The sequence below is a fragment of the Macaca nemestrina genome, chromosome 3 (assembly GCF_043159975.1).
Source record: "Macaca nemestrina isolate mMacNem1 chromosome 3, mMacNem.hap1, whole genome shotgun sequence".
In the NCBI taxonomy this organism is placed as follows: Eukaryota; Metazoa; Chordata; class Mammalia; order Primates; family Cercopithecidae; genus Macaca; species Macaca nemestrina.
This window is the reverse complement of record NC_092127.1, coordinates 96,819,159-96,836,327: the sequence shown is the minus strand read 5'-3', so window position 1 is coordinate 96,836,327 and position 17,169 is coordinate 96,819,159. Positions and strand designations below refer to the sequence as shown.

At 36.6% G+C, this 17,169-nt stretch overlaps 1 protein-coding gene and 1 long non-coding RNA gene across 4 annotated transcripts in view; one reads left to right on the top strand and one right to left on the bottom strand.

Annotated features, from left to right (window-relative positions):
- Window positions 1–7,984: 7,984 nt before the first annotated feature.
- LOC139362370 (uncharacterized) lies at window positions 7,985–14,343 on the bottom strand. Its single transcript, XR_011621166.1, has 3 exons — window positions 14,082–14,343; window positions 11,400–11,485; window positions 7,985–8,095 (listed from the first exon to the last, which is right to left on the bottom strand). It is a non-coding gene; the product is annotated as an uncharacterized lncRNA (long non-coding RNA).
- Window positions 14,344–14,346: 3 nt separating this feature from the next.
- Window positions 14,347–17,169, top strand: part of LOC105479619 (glutamate ionotropic receptor delta type subunit 2) — a 1,566,744-nt gene continuing 1,563,921 nt past the window's right edge. For all 3 annotated transcript variants that reach the window (XM_024792196.2, XM_011737665.3, XM_011737663.3), the window contains exon 1: window positions 14,347–15,363. In XM_024792196.2, the coding sequence (XP_024647964.1) occupies window positions 15,276–15,363 (88 nt within the window). In that variant the 5' untranslated portion in view covers window positions 14,347–15,275. The remainder of the gene's footprint in view (window positions 15,364–17,169) is intronic.

Below are 17,169 nucleotides of genomic sequence, written 5' to 3'. Positions count from 1 at the left end.
CTTTCTTTCTTTCCAATCTGTATACATCTTCTATCTTTTGCCTGCTCTATTGCACAAACGACACCCTCCAGACCACTGTAGAATGTAAGTGGGAAGAGCGAATATCCTTGTCTCTTTGCAATATTTGGACAAAAGCATTCAGTCTTTCACCACCAAGAATAATTTTAGATGTGGGGCTTTTAATGGTGCCTTTAATAAGATTTACTAGTCCAGTCTTCTTTGCTGAGAGGTTATTTTTGTGTGTGAAGACTGAATATTGATTTCTGTCCAATGAAATAATTAATCGAAATAATATGTGTTTTCCTTAAAAAAAAAATCTGCTTATAGGTTCATTATGGTGGTTGATTTTGACTGTTGAGCTAATTTTTCATTTCGTGGGTAAACCCCACTTGGATGGAATGTACGATCCTTTTCTATGTATTGCTGGATTAATTTGCTACTATTTTGTTAAAGATTTTTGTATATATTTTAATAGGGAGTATTGCTATGTAGTTTTTTTCTTATTGTATTATTTTCCTTTGTTTTGGTATTAGGATAATGCTGGCCTCATAAATTGAGTGGTGCAGTGTTATGTCCTGCTTTGTGTCATGGAAGATTTATGAAAAATTGGTCTTGTTAATTCTTTAGTATAATTGACCATCTTCTGCTGGAGTTTTCTTTGCGGGAGGAATAAAATATGAATTCCACTTCTATAATAAATATGAACTATGCAGGTTACTTAATATTTAGACAGCTTTGGCAGTTTGTTTCTTTTAAAGGAATTTGCGCATTGCATCTATATTTTGACTACATTAATTGGCATGTAGATACACAGTTTTCCCATTGCCATTTATTGAAAAGACTTTCCATATTATGTTTTCTTGATGGGCTTGTCAAAATTAACTGACTGCATAAGGTTGGGTTTATTTCCTGGGCTCTTTATATTTTCTCATTACTTTGTGGTTTTCTTATGCCATTACCATACTGTTTTGATTACTATAGCTGTAAAATATATTTTGAAACCAGGAAATGTGATGCCTCCAACATTTTTACCTCCAGATTATTTAGCTACTTGGGGATTTTTGTAGTTCCATAAGAATGTTAAAATTTTTTTCTGGCAGGCGCAGTTGATTATGCTTGTAATCCCAGCACTTTGGGAGGCCAAGGTGGGTGGATCACCTGAGGTCAGGAGTTCGAGACCAGCCTGGCCAACATGAGGAAACCCCGTCTCGACTAAAAATACAAAAAATTAGCTAGGCATGGTGGCGGCACCTGTAATTCTAGCTACTCTGGAGGCTGAGGCAGGAGAATTACTTGATCCCAGAAGGCAGAGGTTGCAGTGAGCCAGGATCACACCAGTGCACCCCAGGCTGGGCAGCAAGAGCAAAACTCTATGTCAAAAAACATATATATATAATTTTTCTATTCCTGTGAAAATTGCATTGGAATTTTGATAGGGTCTTCAGTAAGTCTGTTTATCACATTTGGTAGCATAGATACTTTAACAATATTAATACTTCCAATTTATTAACATGGGATATATTTCCCTTTATTTGTGTTTTCTCCAATTTTTAAAATCATGTTTTATAATTTTCACTGTAGAAACCTTTTACTTCCTTGGTTATTTTTTTCCTAATATTTTATTTGGTTTGATGTTATCATAAATGGAATTGTTTTCTTGATTTCTTTTTCAGATAGATTGTTATTGCTGTAAAGTATGCCACAGATTTTGTACATTGATTTTTATCCTGCTACCTCACTGAAATCATTTACTATTTCTAACAGGGTTTTTTGTTTTTTTTTTTTGGTGGGATCTTTAGTGTTTTCTTCATATGGAGTCATGTCTTCTGCAAACAGCTATTTTTACTTATTCCTTTCCAATTTGGAGGCCGTTTTTTGTTTGTTTGTTTATTTGTTTTGTTTTGTTTTCTTTTTCTTGTCTGATTGCTCTTGCTAATATGTCCAGTACTATGTTGAATACAGGTGATGAATATGGGATTTTTGCCTTATACTGAAGCTTAGAGGAGAACCTTTCAGTGTTTCTCCTTTGATTTTGATATTGTCTGTGAACTTTTCATAAATGGCCTTTATTATGTTAAGAAAATTTCCTTTAATGCCTATTTTTAAAATTTTTTATCATGAAATAATGTTGAATATTGTAAATTGCTTTTCCTGTTTCTCTTAAGATGATTATGTAGTTTCTATCATTAATTCTTTTAAGGTGGTTATCATATTGATTTTATTGCCTGTGTTAAACCAACCTAGAAGCATCCTTGGAAGAAATCCCACTTGGTCATACATGGTGTATAATCTTTTTCAGGTATTGTTGAATCCAGTTTGTCAGTATTTTTCTGAGGTCTTTTGCATCAATATTCATCACAAATTTTAGCCTGTAAGTTAATTTGGTAGCATTTTTGTTCAGCTTTGGGATCCGGGTGATGTTGGCTTCATTAAATGAGTTTAGAAGTGTTCCCACTACTTCTATTTTTTATAAGAGTTTGATAAATATTGGAATCATTTTTTCTTAGAAACTTTGGCAAAATTTAGTTATAAAGTCATCTGATCCCATTCTTTGTTGGAGGGGGTTGTTTGATTACTACTTAATTTTTAAAAAGTAATTGGTCTTTTCAGGCTTTTAATTCTTCTTGATTCAGTCATAGTAGTTTGTATAATTCTTGGAATTTATCCATTTCCTTTAGGTTACCCAATTTTTTAATATATAATTGTAATAGTCCCCTGTGCTACTTTTTATTTCTGAGGCATCCATTGTACAATGCATATTTACTTTAGGTTCTTTAGTTTTTTTGGTAGTCTATCCAAATATCTGTCGATTTTGTTTTTATTTTCAAAAAAGCAACTCGATTTTGTCGATTTATTCTATACCTTTTCTATTCTCTATTTGACTTATGTCTACTTTCATCTTTATTATTTTATTCCTTCTGCTAAAGTAGGGTTTGGTCTGTTTATACTTTTGATTTCCTTGAGATGTAAATTTAGATTGTTTGGGTTAAACTTCTCCCATTACTGCTTTTCCAATATCCCATAAATGTGCAATTGATCACCTAACTATATAAAACAAATATTGACAGATTTGAAAGGAGAAATTGACAGCAATATAATAGATGTAGATTTCAATATCCCACCTTCAATAATAGATAGAACATACAGACAAAAATCAGTAAAACAAAAAGCAGACTTGCACAAAACTTTAGACCTAATGAACTCAACAGACCTATACATAACTTCTCCACCAATAGCTGAAGAATATACATTCTTCGTGTGTGCACATGGAACATTCTCCAGGATAGATTACATGTTAGGCCACAAACAAGTCTTACCAAATTTAAGATCACAATTGTACAAATAATTTCTGATCCCAATGGAATGAATCTAGAAATCAATAACAGTAAGACAATGGGACAATTAATGCATGCAGAAAAATTACATAACACACTCTTGAACAACCACTATGTCAAAGAGGAAATCAAAAAGGAATTTAGGCTGGGTACTGTGGCTCATGTCTGAAATCCCAGCACCTTGGGAGACTAGGGCAGGTGGATCACCTGGGGTCAGGAGTTCGAGACCAGCCTGGCCAACATGGCAAAACCCATCTCTACTAGAAATACAAAAAATAAAAACAAAAATAAAAATTAGCCAGGCATGGTGGCTCATGCCCGTAACCCCAGCTACTCAGGAGGATGAGGCTGGAGAATCGCTTGAACCCAGGAGGCGGAGGTTGCACTGAGCCAAGATCTCGCCACTGCACTCCACTCTGGGTGACAGAGCAAGACTCTGTATCCAAATAAATAAATACATAAAAATTGGAATTTAAAAAAATCTCAAAATGAAAGAAAACAAAAACAACATATCAAAACATGGAACTTTATAGCAATATCATTTTCTGTTTATGTGTTATAATGTCTTGTGAGATTCATATAAACTTATATTTGCTGTGTCTTTTTAAAGAATCCTTTATTTTCCTGTAGTGTTATTTATCACTAGTAAACAAGTTTGTTCTGATGTCTACTCTTTCTGGTACTAGTATAGTCACTCCAGCATTCTTTTGATTCATCTTTGCATGATATATATTTTTTTATCCTTTTATTTTTAACATATTCATATTTACATATTTAAAGTGGATTTCACAGGCCGGGCACGGTGGCCCAAGCCTGTAATCTCAGCACTTTGGGAAGCCAAGACGGGCAGATCACGAGGTCAGGAGATCGAGACCATCCTGGCTAACACGGTGAAACCCCGTATCTACTAAAAAATACAAAAAACTAGCGGGCGAGGTGGCGGCCGCCTGTAGTCCCAGCTATTCAGGAGGCTGAGGCAGGAGAATGGCGTAAACCCGGGAGGTGGAGCTTGCAGTGAGCTGAGATCCGGCCACTGCACTCCAGCCCGGGCGACAGAGAGAGACTCCGTCTCAAAAAAATAAAAATAAAAATAAAATAAAGTGGATTTCACATATACAGCATACAGTTGGGTCTTGCATTTTTATCCAATCTGACAACTTCAGACTTTTTATTAAAATGTTCAGATCATTTATGTTTAATGTAATTATTGATGTGATTAGATTAATTTTTTTTCCACCCTGCCACATCAGCTCATTTGTTATTTTTCTCTGTTTTCTCACATTTTTTGTTTAAATGAATATTTTTATTCTTCTATTTTATCTCCATTTTAGATTATTCATGGTATATATTTTTGTTTGCTCTTGTTTTATAATATACACCTTAAGTTATCACAGTATACCCTGGAATAATATTGTACTACTTAGTTTATAGTGTAATTACCTTACACATTATGTTGTCATTTTCTCTCTCATATCTTCTGTGCTGTTTTTGTCATAAAAACACTTCAACAATGGTTATAAATCTTCAATGCCTTGCATTTTTTTTTTTTTTTACTTTAAGCAGTCAATTGTATTCTCAAATGATTACAAAAGAGAAAATATGTGTAATTTATATTCCCTTTCTATTTTACTATTTCTAGTGCTTTTCATTTCTTTCTGTAAATCCAAATTTTCATTTGATATTATACATATTTGATGGATAGATCTACCTTTAATATCTTTTGTAGTGTCAGTTTTTTGGACATACATTCTGTTAGCTTTTGAATTTCTGCAAAGCCTTCATGTTATCTTCTTCTACGAAAGACTTTTTTGCTGGGTTTAATGTTATAATTGGTGAATTTCTTTTTCCTTTTAGCACCTTATAGATGTCACTCCATTGTCTTCTACCTTGCATAGTTTTTGATTGGCAATATTCTCTAATTCTTATCTTTATGCCTGTAATGCAGCATTTCATTTTTTCTCTGGTTGCTCTTAAAATTGGCTCTTCATTTTTGGTTTTTCAAAGTTTAACTATGATGTGTTTAGGTGCTTTTTGTTTGTTTTTTTCTATTCTTAAAATTTCCTGCTTGAAATTTTCTGAACTTTGTGGATTTCTGGTGTATCAGTCCATTATCATGCGGCTAATAAAGACATATCCAAGACTGGGTAAGTTCCAAAGGAAAGAGAGGTTTAATGTTCTCACAGTTTCACATGGCTGGGGAGGCCTCAAAATCAAGGCAGAAGGCAAAAGAGGAGCAAAGGAATCCTCACATCTTTTGAGACTTAATCTCTCTCACAAGAACAGCACAGGAAAAACCCGACCAATGATTCAATTACCTCCCACCAGGCTCCTCCCATGACACGTGGGGATTATGGGAGCTACAATCCTAATGAGAGTTGGGTGGGGACACAGCCAAACCATATCATTCTGCCCGGTCCCTCTCAAATATCATGTCCTCACATTTCAAAATCAATCATGCCTTCCCACACAGTCGTCCAAAGTCTTTTTGTTTTTGTATTTTTCAAAAATCCTGCTTGAAATGATTTGAGCTTTGTGTATCTCTGGTTTCTTGTTTATAAATTTGGAAACTTATCCTCCATTATAAAATTTCTGGTATTTCTTCTCTCTCATTCTCTTCTTTACTCTATGAATCAAAGTATGCACACATGTCTGGCTATTTGATATTTTCGCAAAGCTCCTATATACTCAGGTGAGCTTTTAAAAAAATTATATTTGGGTTTTATTTTGTAGAGTTTTTATCAACCCACTTTAAATTTCACAAATTTCTTCCTCAGGCATGACAAGCCTCTCAAAGTAATTCTTCAATTTAAATATCATAGTTTGTTGTTTTAAATTTCAGGAATTTTTGTTTGATTCATTTTAATAGATTTCATCTTTTTGTTGAAATCCTTGTCTTTTTATTTATGTTCTTAATCTTTACCACTGTATCATTTAACATATTAAATCATAGATTTTATAAATCCCCTGACTGATAGTTTTAACATCTGACTAATAGTTCAAACTCCTTCTATTGATTGTTTTAGCTCTGGAAAATGGCTTTTTTTTCTTGCTGTTTTGTTTGTCTTATAATTTTTGAATAAATGGTAAACATTGTGAGTTGAAGAACAATAAAGACTGAGGTGAAGAGCATTCATAGCCAGAAATGTATACAACTCTTCTTCTCTTAGCGTGGTAGTAAATAATTGAGTTCTGTTTGGGCTTTGTTTTTGATATATTCACCCTCATTGCCAGCCAGTCTTCTAATTTTTTCAGTGTGGGCTGGTTGAACCACATGATTGAGGACTGTGGTGTTGGAAGTTTTTAATCAGTGTTTGTGCTCCCTCACTTTCAGAATCCATTGCATGACTGTGCCAAATAGAGGGTCTCTATTTCCATATTCCTTCCTCTCTAAGTAGACTGCAGTTGCTTTTTATTCAATCATAAACTCAGTATGGAGGCAGGAAGCAAACTTTTGGTTCTTCAGGTGCAAATTCAGTCTTAGACAACATCTATGTGCCTGAGTATCAGGAATAGGGTTTTATTAATATTCTTGTCTCTCTCCTCCCCAAGAGAACTATATTCAGTCTTGTATCTCTGAAGGATCTGAAACAGGAGAGATATTTTTTTCCCCTCTTTGCCCCCAGCAAGAGTATATCTCTGCTTTATATCATCATAGTATACTGACCCATAAAAGTTTTCATATTCCTTCTCCAGGAGAAGATAATTTTGATTCATTTCTTCTCCCCAAAACAGTGATCTTTCTTGATATCAGAAAGGAAGGTTCACTAACACTTCTCCAGAAGCTGATGAATTTTGCTTTGATCCACAGAGCATTGGATCTTTGCCTGGGACCTGAGGAGAAGACAGTTTGTTGCTTCTCCCTAATCAGTTAAAGCTTTTTTCTACCTACAGACAAGGGTGCAGGAAAGCGGACTATAGTCTGAAGCTATTCCACCCCCATCATGCCTTTAGCATTTAGCGATCCTCCCTGGTCCTCATTCTTTCCCTGAACACCTATTAAGATCTATAGACTAGCTTATAATTGAATGAAAATGTCCTGTGTTTGTGTTCCCAGGTATTTTACTTTTTTTTTTGTAATTCACATTAAGCTTTTAGGAATTCATTAAAATTTGGGTTGCTTTTTTCTTATCTGCTTCTACGGCAGCCCCTTTTGTGCCCTGCTAAAATGAAACAATTTTAATGTCCTGTCTCACATCCAAGGTGCTTGCTACTCCTTGGAACTCAGTTTACTTTGTTGTCTCACTACATCAGCGGTCTGATGGGTTTAAGATAAGTAATGTTTTTATATATCATCCAGTATTTTCTCATTGTTAGGATCACAACAGTGTTTTTAAATTTTTATATCCTGACCATAAGCAAAAATCTATAAAACATTTTAAAATGAAACCATATTTATTGCTTAGTGATATATCTTTCTTCCATCATAGAAGTTCAAAATGGAGATTAGAAATTTCTATTGTAGCACAAACCAGAATTTCTCTCCGGATATGATATTCCAGCATACAGATTTGTGATCTGGCTAATACAAATATCAAAAAGCAAGATGAGAAATTAACAACAACAACAACAAAAATAATAATTTTACTTTTGGAATTCAGAAAGTGCATCGCAACAGTGTGACAGAGAGTGATCAGTATGTATTATAGAAAGGGAAATTGAGGGCTAAAAACATTTGGGATATACTGGGTTAAATACAGGTTAATGATTTCTTTCCTAGTAGACTTCCCTTGACTTTTAATATATTAATTTGCACTGTGGATCTGTAAGAGAAGAAAATATCTATTTAGCATTTTACAATCTTATGTGACCACTAAACCTCCTTTTTTTTTTTTTTTTTTTTTTTTTTTTTTAATTTTTCCCATGAAAAGTATTCCATAGAGCTCAATGTGGGAAGTGCTAGTTTAGATATTTTTAAAACACATTGGCATTTAAAAACGTTTAAATATTGTCTTATTTTAACAATTTTGATTTTGTTGTGTCGAATTCTTTATGGTTGAACTCTCTTGATGAAATAAAAAAAAGATGTGAAAAAGCGGCAAAGCTTAGAAAAAGGAGAGCAAACAAAATGTTGACAATGTAATTTTATATTAACAAACATTAGGTAAATTCTGTGAAATCTAACCATAAATTTAGTGTCTAACCACCCCCAACTCAGCATTCTCTTTACTCACATAAACCATACAAAAATAGTTCAAGTTAAATTTGGGCAGAGATTCATATTTTGGCTTCTATTGCTGAGAGAACTTTTATTGACATATTCCAAAGAACCCTTTGAAAATATCTTCCATGTGTTCTAGACCAAATGAATAACCTCTATTTGTGTTGTAAACTATGGGCCTGATAAATAGGCAAAATAATCTTATGAATAGAAAACTTTGATACCTCAGTTATCTGTTGATTTTGGAATTAAGATGATTTTGTATTATGCCGCATCGGTAATATTCCACAATATTTTAAAATTTTCATTTTATCCTTTCCTGCACTCATTAATTCATTCATTTATTGATAATCTGTTAAATACTTAAATTTACCACCAATTTGCAGAACCAATGAGGAATAAGGAATCTATTGTGTTTAATTCTAAATAAAATTTTTAGCTACCCACTAAGAAATGAAATTTTTATAAATTCTATGACTCCTTTAAAATATTCAAAGTCAATTTATAGATATATTTTATATATATATATATTAATCAAGCTTTTGTTTCTCTATTTACACTTTCTTCATGATTTGTGCTACTATAAAATACAATATATTTTATACCAAAATGTACAGTTTATCTGCGGCATACTCCACAAGTATACTCTATACTGAGCCACTTATGTGTCTAGACAAGTATGTTACAAAAAATGTCAAAAATAAAAGTTAATTATGAGAAAATAAAATTTGATTTTTTAAGATTTAAAATGCTAATGTTCACTATAGTTGACATAAAACAATTGTTTTTGGCTTTTGATATACTCAGACATTTCCCTCAACTATTATGCCACATGAAAAAATCAATGATATAATTGACAGAAAATTTGTTTCCCATGGCAAAGTGTAATTTCTTATTTCAAGATATATAAGACATGTATTGTTTATAAAAGCAAATAGTTATATTAACTCATATTTGAAACGTTAATATTTATACCAGAAATTTGAATCACAAAATAATGTCTCAGTTTTCTAATCATCCTTTAACTCAGGAGTGAGTGGAATATTATTAAAGGTTGTTCTATAGGTCTTTAATTCCTAAGCAAGTGATCAAACTAGAGAAAATATGAAAAACAGATATTTATTGGAGCCTTCTAATAGAAATCTGTTACTTCTATATGAAAATTTTAGGAGAACCAGAAGAAATAAAACTTCAGAAATTCAAGTTACCAAAACAATAACTTACAATATAAAATTTGCTTCATTATAGCTATTTGATTAGTATGAGCTAATAATATCCTTGTAAACTGTTAAGAGTTGAGACATTCAAAAAGTAAGCTGATTAAATCTACATCAAGCATGGCTGCCATCTTGTGGGGACAGGATATAATGTATTGAGGGGCCAATCTCAGTAAGGTGCTCCTTTTGGGTTAAAGTCATCATTTGTTCTCCATCAACCAGTTGTTTGACACTTATTAACATTTTTCATGAAATGACACATCAACATTTGAACAGAAAAGATAAGGCAACTAAAAGGACTATTAATGTACATGAATCCCTGTTTCTAAAATTTCAACATCATTGCTAATGTATAGACAGTAAGAAAACTTTAAAATTAGAAAGTTTTCACTTGAATCAACCTTAATAACAGATAAGTTTGGTAAAGCACTCATGTTTATTAACCATTTAAATTGCAAAATTTTGTTAGAATTTACATCTAATTGAATTAGAAGATAATATGGCATTGTCCTGATAGGGCATGTAGATTTACAGTCCTATCTACATATTACAGTCCTTTCTATAAAAGAAGAAAGCTTTGAAAAGAAGAAAGAGATTATGAGTTTATTTTAGAAGGGAGTGAAGGAAAAGGAAGGGAAGGGAAAGGAATAAGGGAAGAAGGAATGGAGAGAGAGGGGAAGAGAGGGAAGAAGGAAGGAAGGAAGGAAGGAAGGAAGGAAGGAAGGAAGGAAGGAAGGAAGGAAGGAAGGAAGGAAGGCAGGCAGGCAGGCAGGGAGGCAGGGAGGCAGGAGGGGAGGGGAGGGGAGGGGAAAGGAAAGAAAAGGAGGGAGATATAAGCTATCCCTGTGGATAAGATTTCCACTAGTGTCACAGACAAAATAGTTTGACCTAGTGGTAACTGGTAAGTCAGTGTGAAGTTGACCTGAAAACAATGAGGTCAAGATAAGGCCAGAGTAAATATGTTATACAGGAATATGTAATTTAAGTATTTTTTCAAAGCTTATTTAAAAGTCAAAAAATATACTTTCTAAATTTAAGCCTTCCAATAAATATTAGTACAACTTCTGTAACTCAATTTTCCCATCATTGTCTAGAAAACCAAGACACTGAATGAGAAAGTCCCTGAAGCCTCAGTGAGCTCTGAACTTTGATGTGCTAAGTACAAAAGTTACTCTTTCAGTCCCTCAACAAAAGGGAATTTATGTTTTTCACATCTGCAAATAAATATCCCAATTACAATTTTACAGCCATTTATCACAACTACTTGCATCTATAGATGATCAGTCTTTGCCTTTTTACAGTTTTCCTTTCATGTTCATATTAAGGTTGAAATGTACTTGGAATCTTTTGTGTGACTAGCCATATTTGTAATATGAATAATATAATCATAAAGAATTAGAAGTAATGATCAAAATTTATTGTCCCATTTTGATGATTTTATTTTAAAAACCAACTCTTTTAAGTTTCAAATAAGTTGACTCATAAATTTATAGATTTTTATACTAAAACAAAATTCAAGAGTCCTTAAAATATAATTGAAATAGTTCCTTAAAATTGACCAATGTAAGATGACTTACTGCTGTTATAACAATGAGCAGCTGATTTTTAAAATTTAAGCGTTGATATTCTTAGCAGTTTTAATGGCGAAAATGAAATAATTATATGTTCCAAGAATTTTTATTCTATTACCTTGCTTTCTTTCCACAATTGTGCATGATTGAAGGAGTCAGCATTTGTAGTCCCCTCACCAATGCAAATCAGTTTCTCTCCAAATTCTGTTTTTCAAAGAAAAAAAGGCATATTAGTTTAAATCTTGGGGCAGTTCAGATTCTCTATCATTTCTTCAAATAATTGATGTTCATATCATGACCAATGCCTGAATGAAGTAACAGTTTCCACCTTGGAAGAATAAATTAATCAAACGTGATTTACTTACATTTTATTTCAAATAGTTAATCATTTGTTATAAAACTTTAGTTAATGAGGGCTATTTTCCTGCCAATACATGCCAGAATTTCACAAGGTTTGAATTTAAGTACAGTGGGCCAGATACATCATCCATTTCCATATAATAAGGCTTGAATTAAAGTTAAGCAGCCTTAATGAGACGAACAGACAGCAGTCATTAAAATATTTAATATGCACAGCCAATGAATTCATATTTTTTCTTCTGGAATTTAACATCTAATTCACACATTATAAATATTTGTATCCAGCTAACTAAATATTATATGACAGTCAGTTTTCTAAAATAGTAGAAAATATAGTTTATATATTTATTATATGTTTATTAATTAGGAATCATTGAATGTAGAAATTATTTCAACAGTAAAAAGAATGATTGTTATTCTTGAAAAATCAAACAGCCAATGTTAAATTTCAACTTTCTTGTGTAACTTTTCGACAGGCAAAACTCATGATTCTACTGTTTCTTCTGATTGGCAGGAGTGGTCATTTTACCTTACAGGCTTTTCGTGATGTATCACCCAGACTCATTTAAATGTCTGAGTATTAGAACAGTGATTCTGAACTATGGCTGCATAGCAGAGCCCTCTATAGAGGCTATAGAATATATTACAGGCTGTGTCGCAAACTCCAGAGATTCTGATTAAATTAACCTTAAGTGATCATTTTAAAAAGCTTCCCAGATTATTTCAAAGTGAATCTACATTTGAAAACTACTAAACTGGAGGATTAGGGAATAATGAAAATGCTTTGCTCATAGTACACTAAAACAGATTTCCGAGAGGGGAAACATTATGAATATGACTATACAATATTTGACTTTCCTCAGGACAGACATTCATTAAGCCAGGACTGGACTAGTTAATGCTCTGAAGTTCTTCCTAGTTATCTTATTCTAAGATACCATGGTGTTCTTTCCATGTTAAATGGTTATGTTGTAATTTTTCTTGATAGACTACATAATGACATCAATTTTTAGAACATCACTGTAAATAATATTTGAAGCAAGCTATGGGGAGTGAGTACCTTCTTTCAATTCATTGTCTGAATAAGTAAAGTATAATCTATGGAACTGCATCAAAACCCTTATAAAGTAAAGTGACATTAACACCATTAATATAATCAATATTGAGTCAATGCCTACTAATGGAAACAAAAGATAAGTGAATGATCAAAATTGAGAGTAATCAGTAAATGCTTCTTGGAAGCACTGGTTTGTTCCAGATTCAGAAGGAAGTGATGAAATTCAAATCAACAAAGGGGTTCTCTGTAAAATGCTGTGTTGAATAAAATGTGAATAAGCTTTGGTTTTCACTCTCAAGGCATTTATGATCTAATTTAGTAGTAGTCCTGTCTAACTCTAATACAAAATAGAGTGTGTTATGACAGTATAGAAGATAGATGGATTTATTCCACATTAAAGGACTGGACACCACTTCATGGGCAAAAGGAATTTGAACTAACTCTTGAGATAGTGAAGGAGAGTGGCTGGGAGGACAAACTGAGAGTGTGCTTTCCAAGAAGAAATATTAACATAAGTAAAAATATGGCAGCAAAACATTTTCTGGAGTGTTCAGGAAAAAGTGTAGAAGATGAATGAAAACAGCCGGAAGTCAGAATGTACAACTGTGTCTGGAAAAATAGTAACCCAATTCAGAAGACTAGAGAGAAGGGTTCAAGTCAGGGAACAAGAAGAAAAGAGGTTTGCCAAACTTGGAGGTAAGGCTTTGAAAGGTTGTGTAATGAGTTTGACATTCACACGTCCAACATTCCTAAAGAATTCCAATTATAATTGAAACAATATTATGACATTAATACCTGACCTCGACTGTGTTAACAAATCTCCAGTTTGCAATAAGGCCAGATTGATTTAAGTCAATCATTGTAAGAAAAGAATTCACAATGATCAGGATTTTATCTTAAGGAATAAGCTTGCAGAAAATCCTTTCACTGGAGACTGAGAGGCTGTCATTCAGGACTTCCTCAGCTTTTTCCACGGAAGAGACCACCCAACTTCCTCATTCGGAATTTATCTACATAGGTTATTAAGCTACTCAATGAAATATTTTGACCAAATGTTTAACTGAAACATTTTTTCTGTTTTATTTAATTATTCTTTTTTTTTAATTTCAAGATATTTTCTATCCTGATAGAGAAGAATTTCTATCAATAGAAAGGATTTCAGGAACCTTTCTCTATCCTGATTGCCTAAAAAATACACTGGAGACAGAAAAAAAAATCATTGTATAAAAGGTAATTAGCACGTTCTCTCCTTTTTATAACTTTATAATTGAAATCTCATTAAAAGCTTTCTAGGTCTCTATTTCCCTAAGTGACCAGGTGTCCCTAATTTGTTTTCAACCAATGTGACTAATTCCAGGCAAAGACTAGAAAAAAGTCTGATACCTGTTAGAGACTAGCAAGGTTAAATAAGTGGGGTGGCTTTTTTAGGTTGCATTTAACCTCGTAAAAGAAAGAAACAAGAAAAAAAAAAAAAGCTTCAATGTCTTTTCTCTTACAGTCCTGCCTTTTTCTCAGTCCCGGTTGAAGATTCCATGGGAAATGAGAGCACTATTTTGTTTCTCCCTTGTATTGCAGATAGGGGGAGGAGGTGGTTATTAGAGAGAAGCTCTTCCTCTCTTGGTTTCCCCCTCTCTCCGCCTGACAGCACCGCTCTCTCGCAGGCTCGCTCTTTCTCCTAGGTGATCCATTTCTAGGCAACGTGGGGCTGGTGCTGAAGCTGCCAGGCTCGCTCCTTGCTTCCTGCATCCCGCCAGGCGAACCGCTCCAAAAGCATCCTGCAACCCGCGGCGGCTTCCCTCCTCTGGCCCGGCCCCGCTGCTCGCGCCCGGCGCAACTCCCCCGCCACCGCGCCCCAGCAAACCGGCTCCCCGGGCCCGCCTCGCCAAGCTGCGTTCCGCGCCTCACGCAGAAAGGGAATTTTCTCTGCATTACTATCTGCATTACCTTGAAGTTCACTTTTTCTACCCCTCTTGGAGAGGGCTTTTTCCCCCCTCCCTGGTGGAATCTGGCTGCTCCGCTTGGAATCTCCTAATCTTTCCTTTCCACTTAGATTCTGGCAGCGAAGACCAGTGATTCTCTGCGGGCTGTAGGGGCGGGGGCTGGGGTCTTTTTTGGTTTGGGAGGGTGAAGGGAAGGGGGCACATCCGGCGTGAAGGGGGTGTTGGAAGTTGCTGCGGAGCTGGGACCTGAGACCCGCGGCCCCCGCGCAGCGATGGGTCTGATCTGAGCTCCAGCCTCTCCCGCTGCCCAAGAGCAGTCGAGGCTGGATATATTTTTCAAAAGCCAAACTGCAAACAACTCTGGCGATGCCAAAATTCCCCTCCAAGTGACACGGCTTTGCGAAGGAGGTTTCCTCAGGCTGGGCTCTTTCTGTCATTCCCTTCTGCCTTTCTCGGCGACGATAAAAGGCTTTGCTCTGGCAATAGGAATTTAGAAAAAAAAAAAAAAAAAGAAAGAAAGAAAACGCTGCGCTAAACTCCACCGTGACCTCAAACTCTTTGGACTGTTTGGAAAAAAAAAAAAGAAAAGAAAAATTGGAAGAACATCCATCCTCCAAGAGAATCGGCATAAGAGGAGATGGAAGTTTTCCCCTTGCTCTTGGTTTTGTCCATCTGGTGGTCTCGAACCTGGAACTCGGCGAATGCGGATTCGATCATTCACATCGGTAAGAAAGGGTTGGTGCAGCTCGTGGTTACTTTCACCGTTTCAGTTCTCAAATGTTTCCCCTTTGCTTTCCCCCTCTCCGCCCTCTGTGTGTCTTGTTGAGGTGGCTTCAGTTCATTGCCCCTTCCCGCTACCCTTCCCTCACACTTGCTCAGTTTTCTGAAAGGATGTGGATGCTCGAACCTCGACTGACTTGTGCTGTTGTTTCGCGGTGATTCGTGGAATGTGGCTGGGTGCGTGGGGGTCTCGAGTTGACCTGAGTGTGAGTGTGTGCGGGGAAGTGCAGGGGGATTCTAAGTGTGTGGGGAAAGGGAGTTTAATTGACTCTTCCATATTTTTTCCCGGATGTACATTTGCTCCATTTAAAAATTTATCTTTGGGGGAGCAGAGGAGATGTCACCTGTGAGATGAAAAGAACTGGGCCGCGGGCAGGGGGTGCGGGTAGGGGGCGCTCCCTTCGGATCGAACAGGTGGTTTTGCAACGTGAGCCGGCTGAGTTCGCCTCAGCTTAGTGCGATGGTGACGGGGTGCCGGATGCGCCCCCAGCCACCCTCTCTTCTGACGTCCTCTTGGCTTTATGATCCTCGCGTGGAGTCTTTGAGATGGTGGCGGGAGGGGCTGGCGGCAGTGTCGCCAAGGACTGGGAGTCGCGTGCCTCGCCTCCTCGGACACGCTCCCCGGGCCTGGCGCGGCGGCGAAACTGGCCCTGGGGCGCTTGGGAAAAGCGGGGAAACGAATGCGCGCAGGCCGCTCCCAGGGTCAGCCTAGTAGATATCCGCCTTCCCTCGCCTCGCCTCGCCTAGCAGTCAACTCCGAGTAGCCGCGCAAGGCAGACAGCGAAGGCGCCAGGACTAATGCGGGCCCCGACTCTGAGAAGGACTGCTGAGCCGGCTCTGAGATGCTAGTGGCCCCACCTATTGGCAACCAGACGGGCCGGGACTGGCCGTGGCGAGCGGGGGCGGGCGGGGGGCTGCGCGTCATTATCATGCACAGCGCTCGCAGCTTCAGGCAGCAACTCTTCTCACTTGCTAATCCGTGAGAGCTGAGCGGCGACAGGCTCTTGCAGCCTTTTCTCCGTTAATGCGACGAGTTCTTTTTCGGAAATTCGCTTCCCGAGTCAGCAAGGTTTCTTTGCTGGGCTGCAGAGAGGTTCCTTTGGGGGAATTTTTCTGGGCACAGGACTTTTATCTGTACGCATGGCTTGGTGTTCTGCAAATTGAGGCGACAGATGGGTCACAGCTTCTCCCCTTTCTGTACCCCTGCTTCTCCACCGCGCAACACACATACACATACACACACGTACACACATTCCTGGTAGGGGAACCTGCCGCAGGTGGCGATTGTGCCCGCCCAAGCGAGGGATTTCTGTCTGGCGTGCGCGCCCACAGTGGCCAGCCTCTCAGCTCCAGGGGGCTCCCTCTCTTGGTCTCAGACGCTGTCTTTGTAAACATGTCTGCCGTTCTCTATCATTTATATCAGTAGAACTGTCTGTCTCTGTGCAAGGGGTAATGAGGTCAGGATTCAGAAAACCTAGGATTTGTGCATTAAGTAAATCAAGCACTAATAGCTTGCCTGCTGGATCCCGTTTTGCCTGGGGGCTAACAGTGCCTGCAGATTCAGAACTTTTCAGCAAGAAATTATGATCTCATTGAGTGGTTCAGCAATATTCTGATAGAGTTCAGAAATGAACTATGCTCCTTTTAAAGAAATGGCATACGTTTATATCCAGTTGTAAATGATTGGAGCGGGAATGCAAATATATAATCATAATACCTTTATACTCATTGTATGATTAGGGATTTCTGAT